Source organism: Platichthys flesus, chromosome 5, assembly GCF_949316205.1.
Source record: "Platichthys flesus chromosome 5, fPlaFle2.1, whole genome shotgun sequence".
Taxonomy (NCBI): domain Eukaryota; kingdom Metazoa; phylum Chordata; class Actinopteri; order Pleuronectiformes; family Pleuronectidae; genus Platichthys; species Platichthys flesus.
The window spans coordinates 24,597,599-24,622,558 of record NC_084949.1 but is presented as its reverse complement, the minus strand read 5'-3'; the positions used below and the strand labels follow the sequence as shown (position 1 = coordinate 24,622,558).

Here is a 24,960-nt window from a genome sequence, read left to right as displayed (position 1 = left end):
TAAATACTCTGTTCATGTCCAAGACTTTATTTTAAAGTTTTTATCTCACCTCTCAAGAATGTAATCATAACTTTTTACACCAGTAGGTGGCAGCGTTGATCAGGTCATTGACTTTCTGCCCTGGATCTTCGAAGTTATTGCTGATCTTCCACTTTACTTCCTCACACAAGACACTTTATTTAATATTTAAATGTGATCTTTCTTCTTATTCACAGCTCTGACTGTTGACACTTTCTCCTTGGTGAGGTTTGAATGTGTTTTCTTTGGAGCTCGGGGGGAAATCACCTGGGCACACTTCAGTGGTACTGGGGGGGGGGGGGTTCTCTTGCAACACAACACGTGTTAGAATAAATGTGGGGCTGTGCAGAATAAATAAAACTATTAATAACTTATTAACTGGTCGTTTATGTATTAACTTGTCTTGTGGCCCGGGACAAAATGAATCAGGGTCTAAAGTTCCCCTCTTGTAAAATAGAAAATTTGGCCCAAATATCCTTGGTGCTGGTACTGCTGTGGTTTGATCGTGGCCCAGATCTGGCAAACATGAGCGGTGCCATCATTCTGCCGGATGTGAATCTGGGCTGAAACACTTTAGCTATGTGGTTGTAGAGATTTTCCTCTGCTGTAAGGATTACTACCACATTTCTGTTTAATTTAAAGTTAAATCACAAAATCATAAACTTTTTCTGGGACCTGAACATGTAAGAGGAAGACGAGTCTGAGAGGGAGAGGAGATGGTGGAAGAGGAGGAGGAGGAGGAGGAGGAGGAGGAAGAGGAGGAGAAGCCTGAAAGTCGAGTACATTTGCTTTTCGTGCTCCCTGATGTGAAATCACACTAACTGCTGCTGGTCAGTGTTTGTCAGTGTTTGAGGAGCAGATGGTGGCGATGGAGACGCCCTGACGTCACACACATCATCATAAATCACTCTCTCTCTCACACACACACACACACACACACACACACACACACGTCCATGGACAGAGAACATAGTGTAAAAGCTGAAGATGAACCAAGGTTCTGGTGCAACAAACACTTTTACAGAACAAAGACAATGAATGAGAAATATTTTTAAAGCTTGAATTTGCTCGGCAACATCTCATATTTTCTGTGTTTTAAATCAAAATCGAAAATAACTTTCCTCATTCTGTGCAAAGGAAAAGCAAATGAGTTTTCAGCTGCTGAAGTCAGAGACAAATCAAGTGCAGACAAGAATAATAATAGTAATAATACGTTTTACTTATACAGAGGTTTTATTAAGGCTCAACGAGGCATCATTGGATTAAAAATACATAGAAAGCAGATAAAATATAAATATAAAATACACATCATAATCAAACATTACAAATAACGCTGCTGTGTTTCCCTGTTGAGCTGCATTGGAAGGATTTTAACACAAAAGGGATTTTTACACCCAAAATGTTTTAACTTTGGACAAAAATAAACTGACACTCTTCTAACTTGTACAGCTGAAGTATCTTGTATCATGAATTAAGATATGTCTTCATATTCATATGGACTTTTGATAATTTTTTGATTTTAGTTTAGTTTAGTTTTTAGCAAGATACAGCTAAATACATTTTTTGAAAAAAAAAACAAAATCACAAAATATGTATAAACAACAACAGTGATGGAAATAAACTAAAAACACAAGATTATAGATTAAAAGCATATTTCATTTCCCATCCATTTTAAAATAGACTTCAAAGTATTGTCTGTTAAATCTGCCCTTATCCCAGGCCCCTGCTTGAACGTGCCCCAAATGAATGGAGTATTTCTCTGCACCTACTGGGTCTATGTGAATGATCTTTGTATCATGTTGCTGTAACACAACCCTCCAGCTCCAGTTGTGTTATTTGATTCATTTATTTTGTGCAAACTTGGTAATTGCTTTCTAAAAGTTAGTGACTGAATCTGTTTATCCGTCACACTCTCACTGACCCTCCTCAGCACTTACCGGCAGATGTGTTGAGACACTAATGATTATAAACTTGTCATCGCCAATGATTGACCATCTGTGTGTGTGTGTGTGTCTGTCTGTGTGTGTGTTTGTGTGTGTGTGTCTTTGTGTTTGTGTGTTTGTGACTCTGGTCCACGCAAGCATCTGCTGGACTCCACTCACCTCCACCCGCAGCACACACTCCATTATCCCCCGGCACAGTGTGTGTGTCAGCGCTGCAGGTGTCACATTAAGGTGATGGGTTTAATCATCAGTTGAAGCCAAGGCCTGCCCTCCTCACACACTCACATGTGACTGTGTGTGTGTGTGTGTGTGTGTGTGTCAGGCTGCCGGTAACAGCCAGGTCAGTTTGTAGTTGAGCTTGGACTGGAGCTGGAGTGTGTGTGTGTGTCTGGTGTGTGTCAGTGCGACTCAAAGACTGTGTGGTGTAACTGCTTGGATTTCAAAGTGTTTCTACACAGTCGGATTGTGAGTCGGTCTGATGAGACTCTCATTGCTCAGGTGTTAGACTCAGCAGCTCTGTGTGTGTATGTGCGTGTCTGTGGTTGTGTTTCTAAGTGTGTGTGAGGTTGTGTGTATTTGTGTGAACACTGAGGATGTCTAACTCCACCATCAACTTCTACGCCCTGTCTCAGTCCTTCAGCTCCTCTGATATTATTGTGATAGCAACTTACTTTCTTCTCAACATCGCAGTCGGCATCTGGGTAAGAGTCAGAGCAGTGTGTGTGTGTGTGTTTGTGTGTGTGTGTGTGTGAGTGTAACACTGTTCTCTGTCAGTCGTCATGCAGGGTGAGCAGGAACACCCTGAGTGGATACTTTCTGGCTGGACGGGACATGGCCTGGTGGCCGGTGAGTGAGAGTTTGTCTCTGATGATCTCGTCTGTTGTTGTGTTTTGTGAATGAAGCAGAAACTGTTTGGACCCAAAAAAACTTTAATGCTAAAAAATATGAATCAACTTGTGTTGCTGCCAGTTTGTAGAAAGTCCTCGAATTACATTGACAAATGTAAGTCAACAACAATATCACACTGCTCATTCGCACAATGAGTTGAACCAGGTGTTGAGAAATGAAGCGAGAACAAGAGTGAACTTGTTTTAATGTTAATGGGATTCAAACCAAACCTTCATGAAAAGGATTCAAACAAATACTAAAATTCGTTTTTTATTCAATTCACTGCAATGGAAGTTAGTTGTTAAATTATTTTCTGTGAGAAAAACACCTATGAAGGCCACAAAATGCTGAGGAGGATATTTTTTTGAGAAACTGACAAAATACCAGCACCTGACTGCAAAAATCGTTAAGGAGATTAATGTACATTAATGATTCTGATATAAATATTTGGCAAAAGTTGAGCATAACAATAGACAGGCTACTGGAGTCCGACTCAGAGCAATACAAATATGTCCAATGAATCGTTCATACTGTTTACGTGTAGTTTTTGCGTTCTGCTACTTGGAAATATTGTAGTTTTTATACTCAGGTGTATTCACCTGAAGTACATTTGAGATCGAGATACAATAAAAACATATGATGAGTTGAAATATGAAATATGATATATCCTTTAAGATTAGATGAAAGGTTTTCCAGAACAAAACATTTATAAAATTATCTGTTTTAGATGTCTATGAGTTGTTCCACTAGAAATTAATTTCCCTTTAAAATTCTCGGACAATTTCACTTGAATTTCTGTTCCAAAGAGATTTAAACAAAAATCCAATAATTCACAAATGAAAACACAAAAAAAAACTCTGAATCTTTGGAGGGAAACAAACTACAGGTTGAGAACTACTGGACGAAACTATCTGTGGATGAAGTCATTGAAAGTAACTTTATTCAAAATAAGGCCTAAGATACTAATATTATTCTTCCCGAGGGTGTACTTTAATGTTTGCTTCTGATACTTAGACTTGTAGCAGAGTATCTATTTGAAGTCATGTTGGTTCTCGAGGTAAAGCTCATGTTTCCTGTTCCATCAGATCGGAGCGTCTCTGTTCGCCAGCTCCGAGGGATCAGGGCTCTTCATCGGTCTGGCCGGGACTGGAGCGGCTGGAGGCATCGCTGTCACTGGCTTTGAATGGAACGTGAGTTCAAACACACACACACACACACACACACACACACACACACACACACACACACACACACACGACGAGACGTTATGAAATCTATCTATTAATAGTAACTGAAGACATTTGAGTCAAATGGAATGACGCAGATCTGGTCTGATGATCCATCTAATCCCCCTTTTGTGCTGAGAAAACAACAACACGCAGCTTCAATGACTAATTTACTTTGATTTATACAAAGAATATAAATGATGAAAGCATTGCAGCAGATACTTTACCAAACTAGCAAAGAGAAAGAACTACTTAGAGTTTCTGCAGCTGTAACAGAGAACCAGCAGCAGGGGGCAGTAGCAGAACTCTAAAGAAGACATCCAGATGTTTGAGGTGATGAAGTGAAGAATGAGTCAGAACCAGTGTGAAGGTTCATTTCATTTCTTATAAAGAGTTCAATGTATTTTTACCTCATGTTGAACAGAGAGATTTATAATTGATTGATTGATTGATTGATTGATTGACGGGTCATTCTCCTTTTTTTTCTTTCAGGCGACCTATGTGCTGTTGGCGCTGGCCTGGGTGTTTGTGCCTGTCTACATCTCCTCAGGGGTTAGATTGCACACACACACACACACACACACACACACACACACAGACACACACATTGGTGCATGTCTGCTTGTTAAGGCTGGTTCAGCAGACAAGAATTCCCCGCCTTGAAAATTCCCCAACAGGGTGTTACTTACACACACACACACACAGTCCAGTCTTTTAATAATAAGGCCATATATCAAAGTTTGCTCTTTGTTGTATTAAGTGTGAACACATCAAACATCTCCACTGTCACCTTCCTTTGACTGCTGGATCATGTGATCAAGTCCCTGAGCTCTGGTTCTCATGCGTGTTCAGATCGTGACGATGCCCGAGTACCTGGGTCGTCGATTCGGGGGAGAGAGGATCCGAACCTACCTGGCTGTCCTCTCGCTGCTGCTGTCCGTCTTCACAAAGATATCAGTACGACAATCACACACACACACACACACACACAATGGAACAGCACAGCCCTGTCTGCCACTGACTGTTGTGTTTCCTCCACCAGACGGACCTGTACTCTGGAGCCTTGTTTGTTCAGGTGTGTCTGGGATGGAACCTCTATCTGTCCACTGTCCTCATGCTGGTGGTCACTGCACTCTACACTATAGCAGGTACACAAACCAACACGACATAGTGTTTGTGCGTCGGTTTTGATCACATCACAGAACCCTTTTTTGCATGTGCACAACTTATATTTTGTAGATAAATCACTACCAAGCAAATAAAAATACTACAAAAACAAATAAGAATCTGTTCTGTCCAGAATACACTGTACTATTAGTATTGGTTCTATCCCGCCATGCACTCAGTAACATCACTCACTCAGTTTGACTCTGTCGTTCTTTGTCGAATTCCCAGTTTTATGAATTTAAAACAATGGACACTTTGTTTCTTGTTCTTTTTTTTAAATATCTTTCCACACGCTTGCTCAACCTTTTCTCTCCAATCCTGTGATTAGCAGGATCAGTGTTCTCAGGGGAAACAATTAGTTTTTACTTTCTTATATAAATCTTATGTAATAATAATTTCTGCACAGATTCTCATTTGTGCGTTTTTCCTTTATCTATCCCGTCGCACACACAGTTTCACCAACACTAGCACGTGCTTTTGTGAAGCAGCCACATTGATTGTGCTTGCTCGTGTGTAAGTTTAGATGCATGATCAGTAAATGCTTCCTTTCAGGGGGTCTTGCTGCCGTCATCTACACAGACACCCTGCAGACGGTCATCATGATCATAGGAGCGATAATCCTGACAATCACTGGTAGGCAAACTTCAAACCTTCAAACATCTGCAGTTCTAGGTATCATACGGATATGTGTAGTTGGAAGTTGTGCTCTGATTGATCCGCAGCCTTCAACAAGATCGGGGGGTACAGCAACCTGGAGCGTGTGTACAGCATGGCGATACCCAGCAAGATCATTCCCAACAGCACGTGCCACCTGCCACGCGAGGACGCCATGCACCTGTTCAGGAACGCCGTCACCGGGGACCTGCCCTGGCCTGGCATGACGCTGGGCCTCACCATACTGGCCACCTGGTACTGGTGCACCGACCAGGTACATCTACGAAACACACATCAGAGACAATACAAGACTCTCTCTCTTAGAGCACATGAAACTAGAAGTACAGGCCCGAGGTTGTTTGTCTCCACCAATCAGAGTAATTTCAGTCTTCCATTTTCCTCCAGACTCACATGTGTTCACTGTGACCTTTGACCTTTATCCATTTCCATCTGTAGTCTTTTAGTTGTTTATTAGTTTTTGACTAAACTTCTAAAATCTAGGATTGCAGTAACACGTTTTACCCAATACGATTTACTTAAGTACTGCGTCTATGTACAGTAAATAGTCAAAATACCACAAGAATACTATAAAAATAACACGGAAGCTCTATTTAATTAGTATATTTGTAAAAAATTAGGCCATCAGGGTTTGCTGTCAACTGACTGTGGCCTCAGAAAAACTCTGAGTCTGCCCGACGACAATAAATATGAAAGTTGAACCAGATGTTCCAACCCATTGTTTATGAATTATCTTAGTTTGTGTCTTTGTTTGTCCTCAAAATAATTTCTGTCAAATCTGTGTCGAGATCATTTAAACTAAATTTTCCAATTTCAAGTAAAATCTTTCAATGTCAGAAATTAGGACTTTCCCAATGTGTCGAGACTGGTTCTGCTGCTGACTCATCTTTTACTGGTATTTAATCTGATCTGCTTGAGGCAACACCGGAGAAAACAGTCTGACTTTTTATTTACAACATTCACTTTTCGTCCCACATCAGTGTTAAACATCGAATACACCTGGTCTCTACAGCAACAGCTGGCTCACACGTAAAGCAAGCAACCCCACAGTAACCACAGTGGAACCAACACCCAGAGCCTGAAGCTCATATCAGCAGGAAAACATCAGCTGATTGTCACATCCATGTGTGTGTGTGTGTTCGACATGGAAAAATATTGCAGCGTGAAATTCTGAAAAGGGAAATAACCAGATTTAAACTAGAAGCGCTCGGTCAAAGGATTCCCTACAAGGCTGAAGTGCCGTGTTTGATAGAGAAGAAGCTGACCAGATCTAGAATGGTGCTGTTTATCATCTACAAAATATGCTTCTATTAAATCTTAGACTCTGTTCAGACCTGGTTGTTAACATCTGGCCTGAAAGATGGGATCTCCGTTCCAGCCTGGACTCCTCAGATCATATTGGGAGCTGCTCTGCGACGCATTACTTCCACAGCTTGAACGGAAATGTGTCACTTGTGAAGAAACACAGAATCAGCTGATGTCACAATATCAACTCTGATCCCCACATCACAATCTGGACTGTGTCGACACACAAACACACTGACATATGACACATCTTTAAACTCTGACTGGGCAAAAACAAGATCATTTGGTCTAAACAAATACAAATGACTGGTTATTTGCACATAGGGCAGGGCAGTGAGACCTGAACTCCGGGTCTGAACAGGGCCTTGGAAACAAGATAACTAAATTAATTGACTACAAAAGTGTTATGCATTTGTTTGGAAAGTTAATTTCATCTCAGATCGGCAACATCCTCTAAAACTTTATCAGCCGGACGCCACTGGTAGCATCCAGTCTGAAAACCTTTAACCAGGAAGAACATAGTTTGGAAGGACAAGTAATTAATTTACAGACAAAACCTCTTAACAACACATCATCGTATCAGATTCATAAATCTTAACAGTCAATATTCACTATTAAATAGTTGAGGCAAGCTGAGCCTCAGGGTTTAAGACAGGAAGGGACATGCAGGCCTGAGATAGGAAGGATTCCACAGTGAAGAGTCACCAGTTTCTTAGCAGGACGTCTTTGTACAACAAACGTCCGTGTGTCCACAGGTCCTCTGCTCTAAGAAGCAGCCTTGTTATTTTGAGTCGCCTTCTTCTGCGACCCTCCTCCTCCTCCTCCTCGTGCCCTCAAGTGTCTGAAGTTGGTCAGTTTTGAGAGAGAAACTCCTAGAAGCCCTGATGGGTTGAGCGGCGGCGGCTGAGCCGAGGATTGGTCCGTGTTCCTGTAACCCGGGCTGTGGCGTTGGGGCGACCGGCTGGACCGCGTCTGTGCGTGCTGCTGGGTGGAATTGGATTGCATCGCTTCACCGTCCCAGTAACGGTGTCCTCCGATCACCGGGCCAGTTGCTCGGGTCGGGCGGTTGTAACTCCCCGGTTTGGCGATGACGACTTTGTTTCCTTGCAGTCGTGCATCTCTCCCTGGAGATCTAGATGTCCTGAACAACTAGAAGATCAGAAAGGATACGGTCATGTTAATCACAGACTGTCTCTAAAGATGGACGACGGGACAGCTCTCAAAAGTGAAGCCAAAGCATCTGGATAGCCTCCTGTTGGCTGTAGATTATGGTACATGGACCAGACTAAGGTCTTCTACACGTTAATTTGGGTATCTGGCAAGTCTACCGTCCCAAAATCTCTGGAAAAAAACCACTCCCGCAATTTGTTGTGGTTCCTCTATGTCAGAAACGATAGGCTAGATGGCGTTGAATGGGATTACGACCGAAAAATATGTAATGTTCCGACCATGCACATGTAGGGAGTCTCGCTACATGGCCTTTGACCACCCCCCACCATTATCTCACCGGCTCCGGGGAGAGACGACTTGGCTCCCCGGCTAGTGTTAGCTTGCCGGGGCGGGGCACTCAAAACAGGTCAATCTGAGGAGGGCTGTTTTAAATGATCCTTGTGGTATTTTGACCAAATTTTTCTACAGACATTTCATTAAGACCCCAAGGAGCCATATCAACTGTGGTAAAATGGGCATATGATGGGTCCTTTAATTCATTATTTGATGCTATAAAAACAGAGTGAAAACACATGATTGACAGGTGAGACTGACTTTGATACCGCCACTCAACAATCACTTCTGCACACTGTGGCAGGATATGACATCACCAGCTCCAGACGGCCATCACCTGTATCCAGATTATTTTTGGCTTCATTTTTTGCACAACGGAACATTTGGTTCTGTAATTCTTTTGAAAGGTGCTACGTGGGTAAAGTTCATAGCTATGACTGTTTCTGTTTGTCTGTGTTCAGGTTATTGTCCAACGCTCCCTGTCTGCAAAGAGCATGAGTCACGTGAAGGGAGCATCGATCCTGGCCGCCTATCTGAAGATGCTGCCCTTCATCTTCATCATCCTCCCTGGCATGATCAGCCGAGCGCTCTATCCAGGTGCGTGCACCCACACACCTCAGTGGATAATCACTTCATTTTAATAATTTAGGAGAAAACACAGGACATGTTGAACATGTTGTGAGCAGGTGGTGGCTTAACGCACCCTTTTTCAGACGAGTTTGAATAAATGTGTGTGACCCATTTTCCCGTACAGGGAGTGTCACTGAACATGTTGTAACTGCAACTGACGATTAACTGTTAATCTGGTGATTATTAAGTCTCTTTCAGTTTATCCATTTATCATTTAGTTTATAAATGTGGGGAAAACAGTGGAAAATACACCTTTAACGCCTCATACTTTACAGTTCACTTGTTTTCTAGCTCATTTAACCAACTAAACATTTTGGCTCAACAATAAAAAAGTATTGATTTGGGAAAGAAGATCGAAAGAAGCAAATATAAACTTTCTGATTGTCGGCCATTGCTCACTTCTCCTATGTGCCTGTGTGGTGAGGGGTGACCTTGTCTGCGAAGCTGCTGTGATTGGCGGATGAGGGCGGTGCTGTCCTCCGGTTGGCTGGGCTCTCGCAGGTCCAGCATACTCTGGGAGAGGCGGGCCATCATGTTGACCCCGTCTCCGTGCCGGCCTCCGTGACCCGAACCCGTCGAGACTCCGTTCAGCGGCGGGTCGATCGGCTCCTGCGGGGAATCGTAGAACTCCTCCTCCGACACGGTGGAAGCACTTGAAGGATCATCGTTGGTCGCCCGGTCACAGATGACCTTGGTGCTGTCCTGGCTGCCGGACTCGTTGCTGCCGGAGTCCCCCTCCAAGTTCTTTGAGGTCATGCGTCCACGGCGTACCGTCAGCTCCGCCTGGCTTCTCCTTTTGCTCAAAGAGTCCTGTTGACCTTCCAGTTGGTCCATTTTAATGAGAGTCACCTGCGGTTGTCCCGGCTGCTCGGTAGGGGACGGGTCCAGGACCAGCTGCAGGGTGCGGCGTTTAGGAACAGGAGGAGCTGGGGCTTGTGTCTCTGCAGTTTGTTTAACGCCATCTGTTGGCTGTGAATCAGCAGGGGCGACTGATTTAGGAGTGTGTTCATTTGTTTTGTGTGTTTCCTGTGTGAGGGGCTGCTGAGGGGCCACACTGGAATCTGTTGTATCACTTTGGTCTTTGTTGGGGGGAGCGTTTGTTTTCTCTTGGACTTGCGTACTGGTTGTTGTCACAGGAGTAGAGGCTTCTGGACTTGTATTCCCAGAGGGCTTTTTGGTTATTTCTGCTGCGTCTGCCTCCTGAGCTGGAGCAGGCTCCTCAGGCTGGGGTTTCACAGTCAGCGGTGAGCTGAAGCGTATAGCCCTGCTTACATCAAACCTCTCCGACCTCTGTAGATGAACCTGATTGGCCCGTTTTTCATCCCTGATGTTGATGAAGCCTATCACGTCGCTCGGTGGGTCAGGATCTGGCCAGGTGGGCAGGTATGGGATCATGTATGCTTTCTCCAGATGGGCTAATCCTGGGTGTAATGGCGGTTCTTCGATAACCTGCTTGAGACGCCCTTTCTTTATTTTTAGCCCCGTTGGATTTGCAGAGTTCTTGTCCGAGGGGGCTGGACTGTTGGCTCCTGTGGTAACCAGGGAGTATTTGGGATTGATGAGTTTCCTTGCAATAGCAGCTGACACAGGAGCAGGAGCCACCTGGTACAGCGGGTCCGGGACGGGTTCATCCACCATGGGAACCTTGCTGAGAGACACGCCTCTGGACACGAGGTAAAGGTCCTGAAACTGTAGGTCCAACGTCTCCACCGCCTGTCCCGTGATCACAGTGATGAGGTTACGGTCCAAACGAGAGGACGACCAGGTGAAGCTGCAATAACACAGAGATGGAAACATAAGTTCACAGCAGTGATTCAACCATTAAGATGTCACAGTTCCTCAAAATAGGATTTAATCATTACACCACTGTGCACTGAAGTCATGCAGCATGTCGTGCCCTTTGGACACATCACAAGATTGTTTTCCTTTCATTTCCTGATAGAATAAGGCGTAAAGTCAATGAGAACAAGCAGAAATCTTGGTAAAGAGATGACAAAGTTTCACCTTTTAAGTAAACAATCATGCTCCTAGCTTGGTAAAGATCTAGTGGTGTCAATTTTCTTTGAAGCATTGTCCAAAACTAGTTAAATCAGATAAACTCACAAGTTATAATCAGTGTTTCTGGGCTTGTTGTGGTGCGGGGGAGGGGGGGCTATTGATGTGCATTTCTGTGAGATTTCATTCATTACTTTGGCCACTCAGGGCTATGGGGTTCCAAAAAGCTAGATCATCTTGTTAACATATCTCCTTGAAGCTCAGTGTTGGTCTCCACCAACTCCTGAGGGAAGTATCTGGGCCATAATCTGCTGGAATGCTCCACATTGATCCACAACCATTTGCTTTCTGATGTGTTGTGCTTGCTCAAGTTAAGTTAAAAGTTAAAGTTAAAAGTTAAAGTAGCTTTATTGTCAATTTCTTAACATGTTCAGAACATACAAGGAATCCATACGACGTTTCCCACTCTCCCACAGTGAGACATATAAAGTGCAAAGGCACAACAGCTAATACAAGACATTTCCTAATACTAAGTAAACATACAGAATTTTTTAAGTACAGCAGAATAAGGTTCTCTAACATTTAAACGTAGTGATTAAGTGATTGAGTGCAAACAGTACAAGAGACAGTTTGTTGCAGAGTCCTGAGTGTTTTTAGTTTTTTGGGGGGGGGGGATTTAAGCCTCCAGTCAGACGAGAGGATATGGCTGGGGGGAGTGAGTTTGCAATGCTGCAAAGTGAGTTTATCTGAGATTTCTCTCAGCTGCCTGCTGGTAGAAAAACTTGTTGATGAGACTGGACCTGAACTGTAACTCCGTGGGCCAGAGAAACAAAACAATGCAACTCGAGGCTTATCTCTCAAAGTGACCTCCCCACAGGCTACAAACACTCACCTTCATGCGTTGCCAATGATAAAATAGCGATAGTTGCAGCTTTAGATGCTCAAATAAACAATATGGAGACATTCAGCACATTCTGTTCAGCAGACTTCTCACCTGTATGAACCAGAGATGGCTCGGTCTACATCGACCAGGAGAAACTTCTGGCTCAGCGACCCACGCACCTTCTGTGCCGACCGGGTGAAGAACTCCACGCCTCCGCAGCAGCGCACACGCAGATTCTACACACACACACACACACACACACACACATTCATGTCGAGTTAATGCTGTGCACACAAAGGCCTACTTGGGGATTGGGTACCGACAAGAGGAGGTGTTGTACTGGACAAAAGGGAACTAAAGGCAGCAAGAAAATGGGGAGGCAGAAAAGAATTTGTTTTGTTGTTGCCCAAGAGCAGCTCATCTCTAACAACACCACTAGAACCTCAAATTGACTAACTCTACAGGTTAGAGCATGGCCTGTATCTGTGTATGTGCATGCTTGCATGACACACCCTGCAGTGTTTGTCTTCAGGCCTGTGATAAGGGTGTGGTGCCAGGCCGAGCGTCACCTCGCAAGTAAATGTTCTGTGCAAAATCTCCCAGGAGACACAACCTATTAAAGTCGTGAAATTCTCATAAAAAGGGAGATGCCAGATAAGAAAGGAGCTGAACGAGTGGGGGATCTCTGTGGGTAAAGAGGAAGGAGAAATGAAAGAGAAACAGAAGAAGTGAGCGGCTACATGGTTTGTTTGATCGGCTGCAGCACTGCCAGGGAACTTTTCAGTGTCTTACTGCCTCCAGTCCAATTCTTTTGGTTATTATTTTTAATTTTCTGTTACTGCCTCAACCAGTTCAGCTCAGTCGCTCAGCCAGTGGAAAGTAATTTATTGGTGTTCGCACCTTACCGAGGCCTGCAGGCGAAAACCTGTTACACCCCCGTCAACCGTGTGCCCGACTTCCAAATGTTTCCGTGTTATTCAAATACATTTATCAGGAAGGAAGACATTTTGGAGCTGGTGATTTATTTAAATAACAAGAGAAGCAGTAAAACCAGCTCCCCCCCCCCCGGCTTATGAAAACACCATCTGGGAGGGTGGGTGTGCGTGTGGGGGTGTGTGTGCATGTATATATACCTTTAGATGTCCACGGTGCATATCAGCTCTGCCACACATGGAAAGAAAGCAGGGGACTGCAGCCGTGTCAATGATGATGTATACAGGAACTTTGCGTTTATATGCAGCATCAAGCAGGTCGCGAAAGATATCCACGTCTGTAAACACATCCATTACCACGGCTATTACCTACACATACACACACACACACACAGACACACACACACAAAGGAAAGCACAAATGGTGTTACACTTTTCCTGCTCTGTGAGGGTGGGCTAGATTAATCAACAATATTATATCACTTTATATCCCCGACAGGAAGCTGGCCACTTGTGAGAACTGCATTTGAACAATAAGTCAAATCCTCGGGGACAGACGGTCCTGAAACTAAATGCCCCGTAAAGAGACTTCTGGAAACAAACCGTTGTTTCTCACAGGGCGGTGATAAATTGTTAGGCGTCTGGACGTTGCTTGTGCGACAGAATGGGATTCACACAGCGCTGCCTGTTCACTCCTCACATGACCCAGTTTGAAGATTAAAACTGCAGAAACTCAACTGAAGTTGAGGCCAAAGATAATAAAAAAATTGATAATTGGTTGAGCCTTGATGTTATTGTCCTCTACCGAGACTTTCCTCTGAACCCAACTATCAATAAACTCGTTCACATGGGCACCAATATCAGGATATTAACTAGATTATGAAAGCTTTTGCTAAATTAAAAAGGAGAACACTCAAAATTGAGCACGGCAGCATCAAGATTTTAACCATTTCAGTTTCGGATTTTAAAATCCTGCAGGGAACTTCAAACATATGACAAAGTGGAAGTAATGTTGACATGAAGACTTTGATCCTTAACTCATGTAAACGTCATAATCATGTCATGTTATCCTAATCCAAATAAGGTCAACAGTTGAAATATTGTTGTCATTGATCAGTGGCTTTGTAAATCACTATAAAGTTATGGAAGAAAACTAAAAGGTTACACAAGATAAGATGCAAACAATAAATAGTACATAATCTTTAAAGGGTGAGAGTCATGAACAGGCGGCTGGCAGGTAACGTGTTCGGTGACGCCGGAGAATTCCTACCCACTGGCGTGACAAGATCAGACTTGTGAGAACTTGGCACACGTAGGAGGAGTCGAGAAAGGGAAGTAGGTTGGTGAGACAGAGGCAGCGGCAAAGAGTGATATGCAAATGGTTCAGTGAAATGTAAATCTGACAGAGACACGGGATTAAATTCAGTCCAGGGAGGTTCATGTCAGGTTTTCTTGCTGTGATCCAAACAACCAATCTTGATTAGTCAGTGATTTGAAATAAGGGCATGTAAACAAAGAGAAGGAAATTAAATGTGTGTGTTGCAACTTGCCACTTAGGTCTGCAAGTAACGATTATCTTCATGCCAAAACTCTCACTAAAATCTTTTCATTTAGTAAAAGCTTCTAAAAACTGCTGATTCAAACTGATTATCTATTTGTAGCCTCTTATTTATTTGATCCCTCTACTTTCCTCCACTCCTGCTCCTTTGTCTTATTCTCACTTTATCTCTTCTTTATTCTCTGTTATTTATTTCTTTATTTATTCTTTATTCTTGTTACATTGTCAAGATAAAGTTATGCGGCTCATTGTTTACAGTTTTTACTATTATTTCATTATTTATGAGTTCCAGCAGTGAAATGTGCTCAGAGACGAATGTCACATTTTCACATCCCTTGTTTATGTATAACAGAGACATTGGCAAACCGGAGATCACGAAGTTGAGTTAAGTTCAGTTTTTACGACCATTTAAAATGACCATAAAACCACGAACTCATGATAAAATAGCTAATCCCTGTGTATATGTGTATTGCGCCACAAAAGCACAGCTCAGCATTTTTATGTTGTTAAGGTGTTGAACTGCAATATGAACTGAGCGCCCAGTGAAATAACAGAACCACGATGTAATGTTGTGCATTGAGCAGCAGCGCAATAACCTCACTTCCTTAATTCAGAGGAGATTTTTTACTGTGGTTTCTTTTGTGCTGACTCAGTGCAGTCGTAAAGTTTGGGTGAACACGATGGCGTGTTTCTGTATCGAACTATATCACGTTATAATGTGAAGTGTCCAACACTATTATATCAATAGAGAAGCCAAATAGAAAGATAATAATTTACAATGCAAAAGCCCAACACCTGAAACAATACAGAGAGGGTGAGCTCTGCAAAAATGTTGAACTGAATGACTCAACAGAGGATTACTGTTTCTGTGAGTGTGTGTGTGTAGGGGGGGGGGACTCACATGTAAAATACTCAATTTAAAGTAAAATTCCTGCATTCAGAATCATATTCAGGTAAAAGTACAGATGTATCATCAACTGAATCTATAAAAAAAAGTATCATTCGGAGTATTATGCGAGTAATATAACATTATTAGATGGGTAATGATATTTTATAGGATTATTGTATCTTTTTTTAACTAAAATCTAAATCTTTACCTCTTTAAATAAGCTTCTTTATCCAATAACTTAGTCATTAGATAAATAACTATAGATTTATTTGTTATAGTTATAGTTGCTAGATAAATGTAGTGGAGTAAACGCTATAATATCCAGTCTGGATTGTAATGCAATAATAAAAATGGTGTACAATTCAAGTACAAGGTACTCAAAGTTGTGATTTAAATGTCCAGTGTGTAAGACTTAGTTGAAAATGGTCTAATGGCAGAAATGCAATATAAACTGACCCTAGTGATGTTTTCACTAGTGTGTTACATGTACATTGTACAAATTGTTGTTTTCTTTACCCTTGAATGGGCCGTTTATATTTAAATTCTTTATATTTAAATACCTTATATTTACATCTGGAGTGGGGCCTCTCTACGGAGGATGCCATGTTTTTTTACAGTGGCCAAGACTGGACAAACTAAACACCTTTTGAGTTCTTATGCTAACGGAAGGTGACCACATGTTCCCTTGCTGCAACACGACACCGCACCACTAGATGTCTCTAAATCCTACACCCTGAACCTTTAAGTGCAGAACTTGAGGAACTTTAACTGGTTAACTTTCTATCAGGGACTTCAGTTTTCTCCACATCGCACCACCATCTTCCTCCGGTTCTCACCTTCTGAGCTCCCGCGATGCACTTCCTCACCACCTCCTTGATGTGCGTGTGTCCGTCGGTTGGAGGCTGTGTGTACACGGTGACCCGTGTCACCCCACGGTAGGAGATGGCCTCGGGCCAGCCCAGGTCCAGCTCCACCACGGAGCCCTCGGACCGGTCCGGCCAGTACTGGAGCGACACCTCCCCGTCCCCGGTTTCCTCCCCCGAGCCCGGGGTGATGTTCCCCAGGCCGGGGGTGTCTGGTTTCTGATGGTGCTCGTGCCCGGGCCGGTAAGCTTCCGTCGTGCGCTGGATCCGCTCCAGCTCCGGCTCCGAGAGGAAGTCCCGCACTCCCCTCGGGTGGAGGACCTCGATGTAGGCGTCCCGGCCCTTGGTGACCAGCGCCTCCACGGCCAGCCGCTGGTCCTCGCTGTAGAAGAACTCCGGCTTGCTCTCACTCACCCGCCAGTTGACGTGGTGGTCGTCCAGACACTGAACCTGAGAATGAGCCATGGCCCCCGGTTGTCCCCCCGCTGTCCGCCCTAGATCCTCTCTGACCCGGTCTCCACTTGTCCGTCCTCTCGGTCAAACCTCGAAAAGGCGCCGTGGGTCATTACCGTGTCCCCGGTGACCTGGGAACCGCTGTCCTCTGCTCCACGCCTGATCGCTCCCTCAGCCCGGGATCCCGCTCAGTGCTCCTCCGCTCGCACACTCCCTCGCCCAGGTGCTGCCGGAGCTGCTCCCGCCCAGAGCCACGCCTCTCACCTGACAGCCCGGGGTGCCTGAGGCCGCGGCCCGCTTCAGCTCAGCTTCTGCAGCCGCGGGGCCCGGCGGCCGTGGAGCGAGGCAGGGAGGGAGTCTGTCTGCCGGTGAGTCAGCACAACCGGGAACACGAGGTTAAAACGGGACATTAATCCCCGTTTTGAAGTGTTGGAGCTCCGCGTGAGCGACTCAAACGTCAGCGGCAGACGAGTCACGTTCCCGGTTCCTGTGTCGGTTGTCTCATCGGCTCCGACGTGGCCGAGTTTCCCCCCGGAAATAACGGAGTAAAAACAAAAAGAAGTAAAACTCCTCCAGCGGGGCGGACACGAGTCTCCGCTTCCTCCCGGTCCGGGTTCACAGCGGTTTAACTTCACTTTATCACCCGTTGAAAACGTCCCATCCCGCGGTCACCGTGCGATGGGAGCTACCGGTGTGTGTGTGTGCCCCTGGAATGCAGCAACGGAAGCTGATTCCCGGGAACAGACAGGCGGAGTGTCCGGTGGCCGGTCTGGAGAAAGGGAGGACTCAAACTCCACCCTCATGCCTGGACGCGTTATTCAGTCCAAACCATTAAAACCACACAGACGAGCTCCACTGGTTCCACGTGGGACTTTTTAATTCCATGTCCTGGGGCCGTGTACTCACTGTGGTTTTATATATAATAATAATGTAAAGTAGAGGAAATGTTTGCTAGTTGTGGAAACTCTGGAGAATGAATGTTTGGATCACTTTATTATGGCATGAGGATAAAATGAGGTCAGAGAAAAGTGATTCTTGTTTTAAGATTTCAATTTAAATGTCTAACTTTCTATATGGAATCAACTTTTCCATGTTATGAGTCTCGTGTCCCATGATGACATCACGTACTTTACACTGTTATATGAGCACTTATTACCTCAGAATAATAAAATTACAGCCTTATTATTTCATATTTACATTCACATAAGTAAAAAAACTAAAAGTATTGCACCAAAATATATACATAAAAAGTGATGGACTTACATAAAAACAACAAATGATACAATGAAAAGTGAAATAAAAAGGATTATTAGATAATATTTGTCTAATTACGAGTTCAATTCACTTGGTATGAAATCATGTAATGTCCTATATCGGAATTAATGTACAGGTAAACTGCCAAAGGAAGCAATTCTTTGTGGAATAGAATAATATACCAGAATCAAATATCTAGTTAAGATGCTTCTACTGCAAAATAACTCATTTGTTTATGAATTATCATTTTCTCCCGTTATATTTAAAACACTGAGAAAAATTTCACTGATAAAAATGTTCAAAAAAAGGTGGAATTCCACCCCAGTTCCTTCTGAAGCAGAAATAAGAGACGACATGAGTTCTGCATGAGTAAAATATTCAGTTTCTCCCTCCGCTCCTGTGTGTGAATGATATTTGATTCGTCTTCATGTTTCAGACACTGTGGGATGTGTCGACCCGGAGGAGTGTGTTCGAGTGTGTGGGGCGGAGGTGGGATGCTCCAACATCGCCTTTCCCAAACTGGTCATTGAACTCATGCCGAGTGGTGAGAACACAGCCTCCTGTTTTATTTCCGAGATGTGTCAGTGCTGTGGTGGTTTATTTTGCTTCCTGTGTGTGTATCTGTGCATCGTCGTGTGTATCACAGGCCTGCGGGGGCTCATGATAGCGGTGATGATGGCAGCTCTGATGAGTTCACTGACCTCCATCTTCAACAGCAGCTCCACCCTCTTCACCATGGACATCTGGAAGAAACACCGGCCCCGGGCCCCAGAGAAGGAGCTGCTACTGGTCGGCAGGTATATGACACGTGTGTGTGTGTGTGTGTGTGTGTGTGTGTGTGTGTGTGTGTGTGTGTGTGTGTGTGTGTGTGTGTGTGTGTGTGTGTGTGTGTGTGTGTGTGTGTGTGTGTGTGTGTGTGTGTGTGTGTGTGTGTGTGTGTGTGTGTGTGTGTGTGTGTGTGTGTGTGTGTGTGTGTGTGTGTGTGTGTGTGTGCATGGGCCCACTGATCTGAGAACATCTGTTGGGCTTTAGTGACCTTGAACTTTAAAACCTTCTCCGTGCTGTGGAGGGTGAACTGTGACCACTAGGCCAAATAAAGCAGATCCAGTGTGTTGAGACAGTGGACCAGAAGTTGTGTGTGTGTGTTGTTGCAGGATCGTGACGGTGATCCTGGTGGTGGTGAGTGTGGTGTGGATCCCCATCCTGCAGTCGGCCAACAGCGGCCAGCTGTATGTCTACATCCAGTCTGTGACCAGCTACCTGGCTCCGCCCGTCACCGCGGTGTTCACTCTGGCCATCTTCTGGAAAAGGACCAATGAGCAGGTCCGCAGCAGACACAAAAGCACATTGGGTTACTGCTTCTGATCTATTAATCTGATTTTTTACATAACTAATTCCTTGTTTGGGCTAAAAATGTTTTTTGTCAATAACAGTCTCACACTCAGATATATCAATCCTCTAAAAATAACTGATTTCTTTCATCAAAATCTATGAATTATTCCTGGTAAATAGGTGAAATGTAAAAGATAAATAAAAAGGCCTTACAACATCAAATAAAGATTCCCATATCCCATCTTTGAACCTAGTGTTTTCATAATCCTGCTGACAAACAAACAAACAAACAAACAGAACCTCCTTTGTGGTAAATGTCATCCATTTACACCAATAAGAGAGAAGGAAGCAGCAGAACCTCACATTTTTGAAGCTGCAGTAACTATGAATTATGCATTTTGATTTAATAAATAACTCAAAAAATGTCTGCACAGTTTGACAATCAATCATCACATTCTGTTGATTCACAAATCCATTAATCAGCTTATTTTCAATGCATTGATTACAGTCAGAAACAGACATGAGCACAAGTTTGTATTAAAGAAAACACACAGAACAAAATTGTTTTCAGAAGACAGGAAGTTTTACTTTTCAACACACAAAAGGTTTTGTCTCTAATGCATCTAAACTTGATTCAAAGTTTACTTGACAACTACTCAGCAGAAGATTCTAGGGTTTTGAGTTTCTCCTCTGCTCAGCGTTTTGTCTTTTCTCCCACACTGTACTGGTTTCCAGTTTTATTGGCCTCACATGGGATCCAGCTACGTGCAAACATCCCTCGCCGCTGGGTGTGAAGTCCAGATGCGGGTGGATGTGTGTCTGCACTTTTTAAGTCTGTGTGTTATGAAGTGCATTGTTTGGATTTCCTCGGCATGAATCTGCTGCACTTTCACTGCGAATGATGAAAGCGATTGTTTCTGTCTGGCAGCCGAGTGCAAGTGAGGGAAAGTGTGATCGGAGGGTAAAGATAACACACAACGGTTGAATAGATAACAATGTTGTCGTTCGAGAGTGTCGGAGCAAGTAAAGACCAGTCGGCTGCATTGTCAAGATTCATTCCCTGGTTTATTAGAAGGGTGTGCCTGCTGTGTGCTGGCCCGCTGCCCAACCTACTGAACTGAACAGCCTGAAATCAAGAGGCTTCTCGCAGGGTTTTCACAATGAAAGTCTTTCCTCTAATGTAAATATTACGTCTGGATGAGGCTACAGTGTCTGCTTACTTTGACTTTTACCTTTTATTCTTACTACAGTGGGTTTACAATGGACTTGGCTGAGAACGCACTGGGATTTTGCAATAGCCCAGAAAATACTGAATTGCTGTTAATGCTGGTCACATAAGAACGTCCCTGGAAATCTTTTCTAGCAAGTGGAAAGAACTGTTGGCCTTTCCACCACTTTGGTCTACAGGGAAATATTTCAACAACTTAGGAATGGATTGAGATAGAATTTGATGCGGAAATTCGTGGTCCCCAGAGGATAAATCCCCTGACTTTCCCTCTTGCACCAAAGCAGATTCACATTTTTAGTTTTTAGTTAACGTCTCAATTTCTGTTGAAAATAACATGAAACTTGCATTTTGTCCTCGTCAGGATTAATTTTGGTGACACCTTAACTTTATATTGGCGCGGCAGCCATCTTGGATTTAGGGTCGGTTCGGTTCCTCCGACCTTTCGAGTCCTAATTCTGACTTGCGCAGCATTAGCACAATGACGTTGAACCAAATCAGGCTTTTTCCTTTTCTCCTGCAAATACTGAACCTCTATTCACTGGAGAAGTTGTAAAAATGTTAGCGCTATCTGTTTCTCTTTAATGTTATCATTTCACTTTAACCCATAAAAATGTAATCGCGCAGTGTCAACTTTTACACAAAAGGCATGAGTGCTATCTTTGTGCAGATAAACAGGCTTTAAAGCAAAGAAGAATCTATCTGGTGTTGACTCGTGGGGTCAAAGGTCTCACGTTACTGCTCAGCATGTGTCACATGCAGAGAGCAAACAGCTCAGACGTATTTACACGGGAATACAGTCGCTCGCTTTGAACCAGAGCAGCAGGTGTAACTCGTAAGATCCTTTGTAAAACCAGCAATTAGAGTAATTATGAGTTTAGAGCACTTATCTAACATGTGTCTTATGATGATCTATTAATCCTAGAAACTACATTTGTGGGATTTAGTTCCAAACGCCATAAAAAATATTAAAATCTACATAGATTTGTGTTTATATTAAAAAAAAATCTTCAATAATTTACTTCATTTAAACAGTTTGTTCAGAGACATATGTCAAAGAGAGAAATGCTTTAGAGGAAAGTGTATAAAGGAAGTGGAACAGAGGAGGGAAAGTGAGAGGAGCAGGGAAGCAGGGCTGTTTGCTTTGAGCGCTCGACAGGCTGATTGTTTTCTTGCGTAAAACCGCACAGATCACATTCTTTGATAAAAGCTGGAAACAGAACCAGACAGAGAGTTAATTGTGACACGACACGTGTGCGCAAATATGCGACGTGACGAAGACGACAGGTTATCACGGTGGGAAAGTGAGAGTTTTACGACTTGAACACGCCCAACGCTCCTCAGACTGAAGCCAAAAATATCAGTATGCATGTAATGTAGTCTGTGTGCGTTAATGTTAATGTGTGAGTGTGTCTGTGTGTTTTCAGGGTGCATTCTGGGGCCTGATGGTGGGCCTGGTGGTGGGTGTGTGCAGGATGGTGCTGGAGTTTGGGTTCCCTCCTCCCAGATGTGGCGTCGTGGATTCAGCTCCTAACGTGCTGCGCAGCGTCCACTACCTCCACTTCGCCATCCTGCTCTGTGGCCTCACCGCCATCGTGGTGACCATAGTGTCGCTGCTCACGCCGCCGCCAACCCCGGAACAGGTGTGTACACACGGAGACGGCAAATAACAAGAACTGTGACGCAGGTGAGCTCAGCAGGTTTTTCTGTTGATACACCTCCAATGTTATCTACTAAAACATAAACCAGGAGCAGAACATGAGGTAAGGAAACAGGCAGCTGAACGTCTCAGCAGATCAACTGAAGGTCGGTGACTACGTTAGAAACCAGTGGCAGGCCGAGCCCCTGATAATCCAAAAGATCAACAGTGAACTACACAAACCAGACTCAGAGGATAGTAGATGTATTGTTGCGCACGATCGAATCACACGTGAAATGTTCCCGGCTCATTCCTTCAGGTGTTAATCCGTCACATCTGACATGAGTCTGGCCTGCGTTTGAACTCGGAACACAAACATCAAATACACATCTGATGGAAAACTGTGTTATATGAGATTTAAGCAAATCTAAAAAACACATACGACTCAGTTTTCATCAAATTAATCCTTAGACAACAAACAACAATGTCCGTCTGAAGGAAGTAAATCCACACTTTTCTATTTGCGGGTTTTCTCTGGTGAATTTCTGGTATTGATTATGAAATATGCACAAAACATCAAATATAAAATGGAATCACATGACCTCAACATTAAAATGCAATATACATACATGATGAATGATATGACACATCTAACTTGTAGAACCAGTGTAGCATTCATGGAACAGTTCAGCATTTTGGGAAACATTCGTATTTCGCTTTCTTGTGGAGAAGCAGGGGGTTAAAGCCCACGCCCCAGCCAGCCACCAGGGGGCAATCAAGGGGTTTTGGCTTTACTTTCGGGAGACGTCATGTCATCCATCTTTAAACACAACAGGACACATGATCAGCCTCTTTATATTTGACACAAGCTCTATTTAATGGCAAAATATAATAACTGTCAAATTAAATTGTGTTGCATTTTGCTCCCATTTCTGTCTCAGTTGTGTAACCTGACCTGGTGGACGATAACCGAGCCGCCACAGAGAGAAATTCCTCTTCAGAAAGTGTCCTCTGTCAGCCACCGTAGATCCCAGGGTAAGGATATGACCACCACTCAGGATAAAACCAGACATCATGTGATGAAGAGTCAGCTCTGAGTAACTTCCTGGATCTGCTCTGTGTGTGTGTGTGTGTGTGTGTGTGTGTGTGTGTGTGTGTGTGTGTGTGTGTGTGTGTGTGTGTGTGTGTGTGTGTGTGTGTGTGTGTGTGTGTGTGTGTGTGTGTGTGTGTGTGTGTGTGTGTGTGTGTGTGTGCGTGTTCGTGTGCGTGTGTGCGTGTTCGTGTGCGTGTGTGTGTGTTGCTGCTGCAGGCTCCGATCCAGCTCTGCCGGGGACGTGCGGGCAGCGGGTGCAGGGATTGTGCCTCTCAGCAGTGCGGCGGCCGGAGCCAGCTCCAGCTCCCAGAGTTCCCACTCTTAGAGAGAGTGTGTTCTGGTCGAGGTTCTGCTGTGCTAACGCGCTGCTGCTGATCTGCATCAACATCTTCCTCTATGCATACTTTGCCTGAGCGGAGAATTTAACATCTGACTTCCTGCTCGTCGGCCAAACAGCAACATGACATCTCCAGATCCGAGAAGGTGGAGAAACAAACAGATTTAATTGAAGAAGATTTAGTCTCAGGTACTGTAAAAACTTCCATATTTTAAAATAGTAAATATCCAGAGAGCTAAATCCTCACAAACCTCTTCACGTATTAGTTTCCTGATGTATGTTCAGACATTCTTTCATCTACATGTGGATCCACATCTGTGTCACATTACACATAGGGATTGGTAATAATGGAAGACACATGTTCTTTTAAGTTAGTGGAACAAGTCATGAGAAAAAGGTCAAAAATGCACCGTCCGTTCACAATGTTATAAATCGTGAGCAGCTCGAAAAACACCTTATAATATCTACTGTAGTTTTACATGTCATGTTTAATATTGACTTCTGTCCCACTATTAGTTATTTGTCCATACGACTTCACTCATGTTGTGAACTATAAATACTGTGAAGCTCTTGCCAAACTAACATCAATACACGTCGTATTAGAAAATATACAAATATTACATTTATGTGTTTTGGCTTGAAGGTGACTCTCATATTTCAATTTCCTTATATTTATATGAATATTGGTAGTTATACATTTATGTCGATGGCCTTATGTCTATCGTGTAAAGTTTTGTGAACGTTTAGCTATCGCACTAGTGATCTATCACAATATTTAACTTTTATATTAATATAAATCTGAAAGTGTCTCCCTTTTCTTTACCCTGTACCCAAATTGTCAACTGTCAATAATTTAAATGTCTGTTTTCAAAAGTGAAGCTTGAACTCCAGATGCATTCCAATTATATTAAATAATATTTTACATTTATTTGTTGGTATTTTAATAGTTTATCGATCCTGAAAAGTGCCTCCTGTCCTACTAAGCTCACGACTGAGAGACTCTACTATAGTGTTAATGTTAATTGGTTAAATCCTTGAAGAAGTGTTAATAAGTACAAACTGCTGGATTTTGAAAAACTTGTGTCAATTAAAAAGACAAGAACCTGTTCATCAAATGTTTCTTTCTCGTTATATCTGTATTAAATCTATAGATTT

General features: G+C 43.4%; 2 protein-coding genes across 6 annotated transcripts; one reads left to right on the top strand and one right to left on the bottom strand.

Annotated features, from left to right (window-relative positions):
• Positions 1–2,336: 2,336 nt before the first annotated feature.
• On the top strand, positions 2,337–24,920 carry slc5a10 (solute carrier family 5 member 10). The gene is made up of 15 exons (XM_062387708.1): positions 2,337–2,662; positions 2,736–2,807; positions 3,935–4,039; positions 4,568–4,627; positions 4,928–5,032; positions 5,118–5,223; positions 5,795–5,875; positions 5,965–6,170; positions 9,184–9,319; positions 18,616–18,723; positions 18,826–18,976; positions 19,334–19,502; positions 22,164–22,379; positions 23,317–23,410; positions 23,685–24,920. The coding sequence occupies exons 1-15, from the start codon at positions 2,555–2,557 to the stop codon at positions 23,879–23,881; spliced, it is 1,914 nt and encodes a 637-aa protein (XP_062243692.1). The 5' UTR covers positions 2,337–2,554; the 3' UTR covers positions 23,882–24,920.
• Positions 3,697–18,714, bottom strand: fam83gb (family with sequence similarity 83 member Gb). Of its 5 annotated transcripts, XR_009920709.1 has the most exons (7): positions 16,446–18,130; positions 13,364–13,531; positions 12,342–12,466; positions 9,752–11,123; positions 7,249–8,368; positions 6,078–6,176; positions 3,697–4,026 (listed from the first exon to the last, which is right to left on the bottom strand). XR_009920709.1 is itself a non-coding variant. In XM_062387706.1 (5 exons), exons 1-5 carry the CDS (start codon positions 16,935–16,937, stop codon positions 7,985–7,987), a joined length of 2,541 nt encoding a protein of 846 aa, XP_062243690.1. In that variant the 5' UTR covers positions 16,938–18,130; the 3' UTR covers positions 6,847–7,984. The 5 variants fall into 5 exon arrangements, 2 of the variants coding, with proteins under 2 accessions (XP_062243690.1, XP_062243691.1); XR_009920710.1 differs by lacking the exon at positions 6,078–6,176 and having other exon boundaries at positions 3,699–4,026; XR_009920711.1 differs by lacking the exon at positions 3,697–4,026 and having other exon boundaries at positions 6,038–6,176.
• Positions 24,921–24,960: the final 40 nt, after the last annotated feature.

Bases quoted from the DNA above. Each gene is read 5' to 3' on its own strand.
- fam83gb (XM_062387706.1), bottom strand. From the start codon at position 16,937: ATGGCTCATTCTCAGGTTCAGTGTCTGGACGACCACCACGTCAACTGG. The intron at 11,124-12,341 runs GTGAGAAGTCTG...GTGTTATTGCAG, and splicing joins GCCATCTCTGGTTCATACAG to CTTCACCTGGTCGTCCTCTC. The intron at 8,369-9,751 runs GTGAGCAATGGC...CTGATCTTCTAG, and splicing joins CACACAGGCACATAGGAGAA to TTGTTCAGGACATCTAGATC.
- slc5a10 (XM_062387708.1), top strand. From the start codon at position 2,555: ATGTCTAACTCCACCATCAACTTCTACGCCCTGTCTCAGTCCTTCAGC. The intron at 2,808-3,934 runs GTGAGTGAGAGT...CTGTTCCATCAG, and splicing joins GGGACATGGCCTGGTGGCCG to ATCGGAGCGTCTCTGTTCGC. The intron at 18,724-18,825 runs GTGAGAACACAG...TGTGTATCACAG, and splicing joins CATTGAACTCATGCCGAGTG to GCCTGCGGGGGCTCATGATA.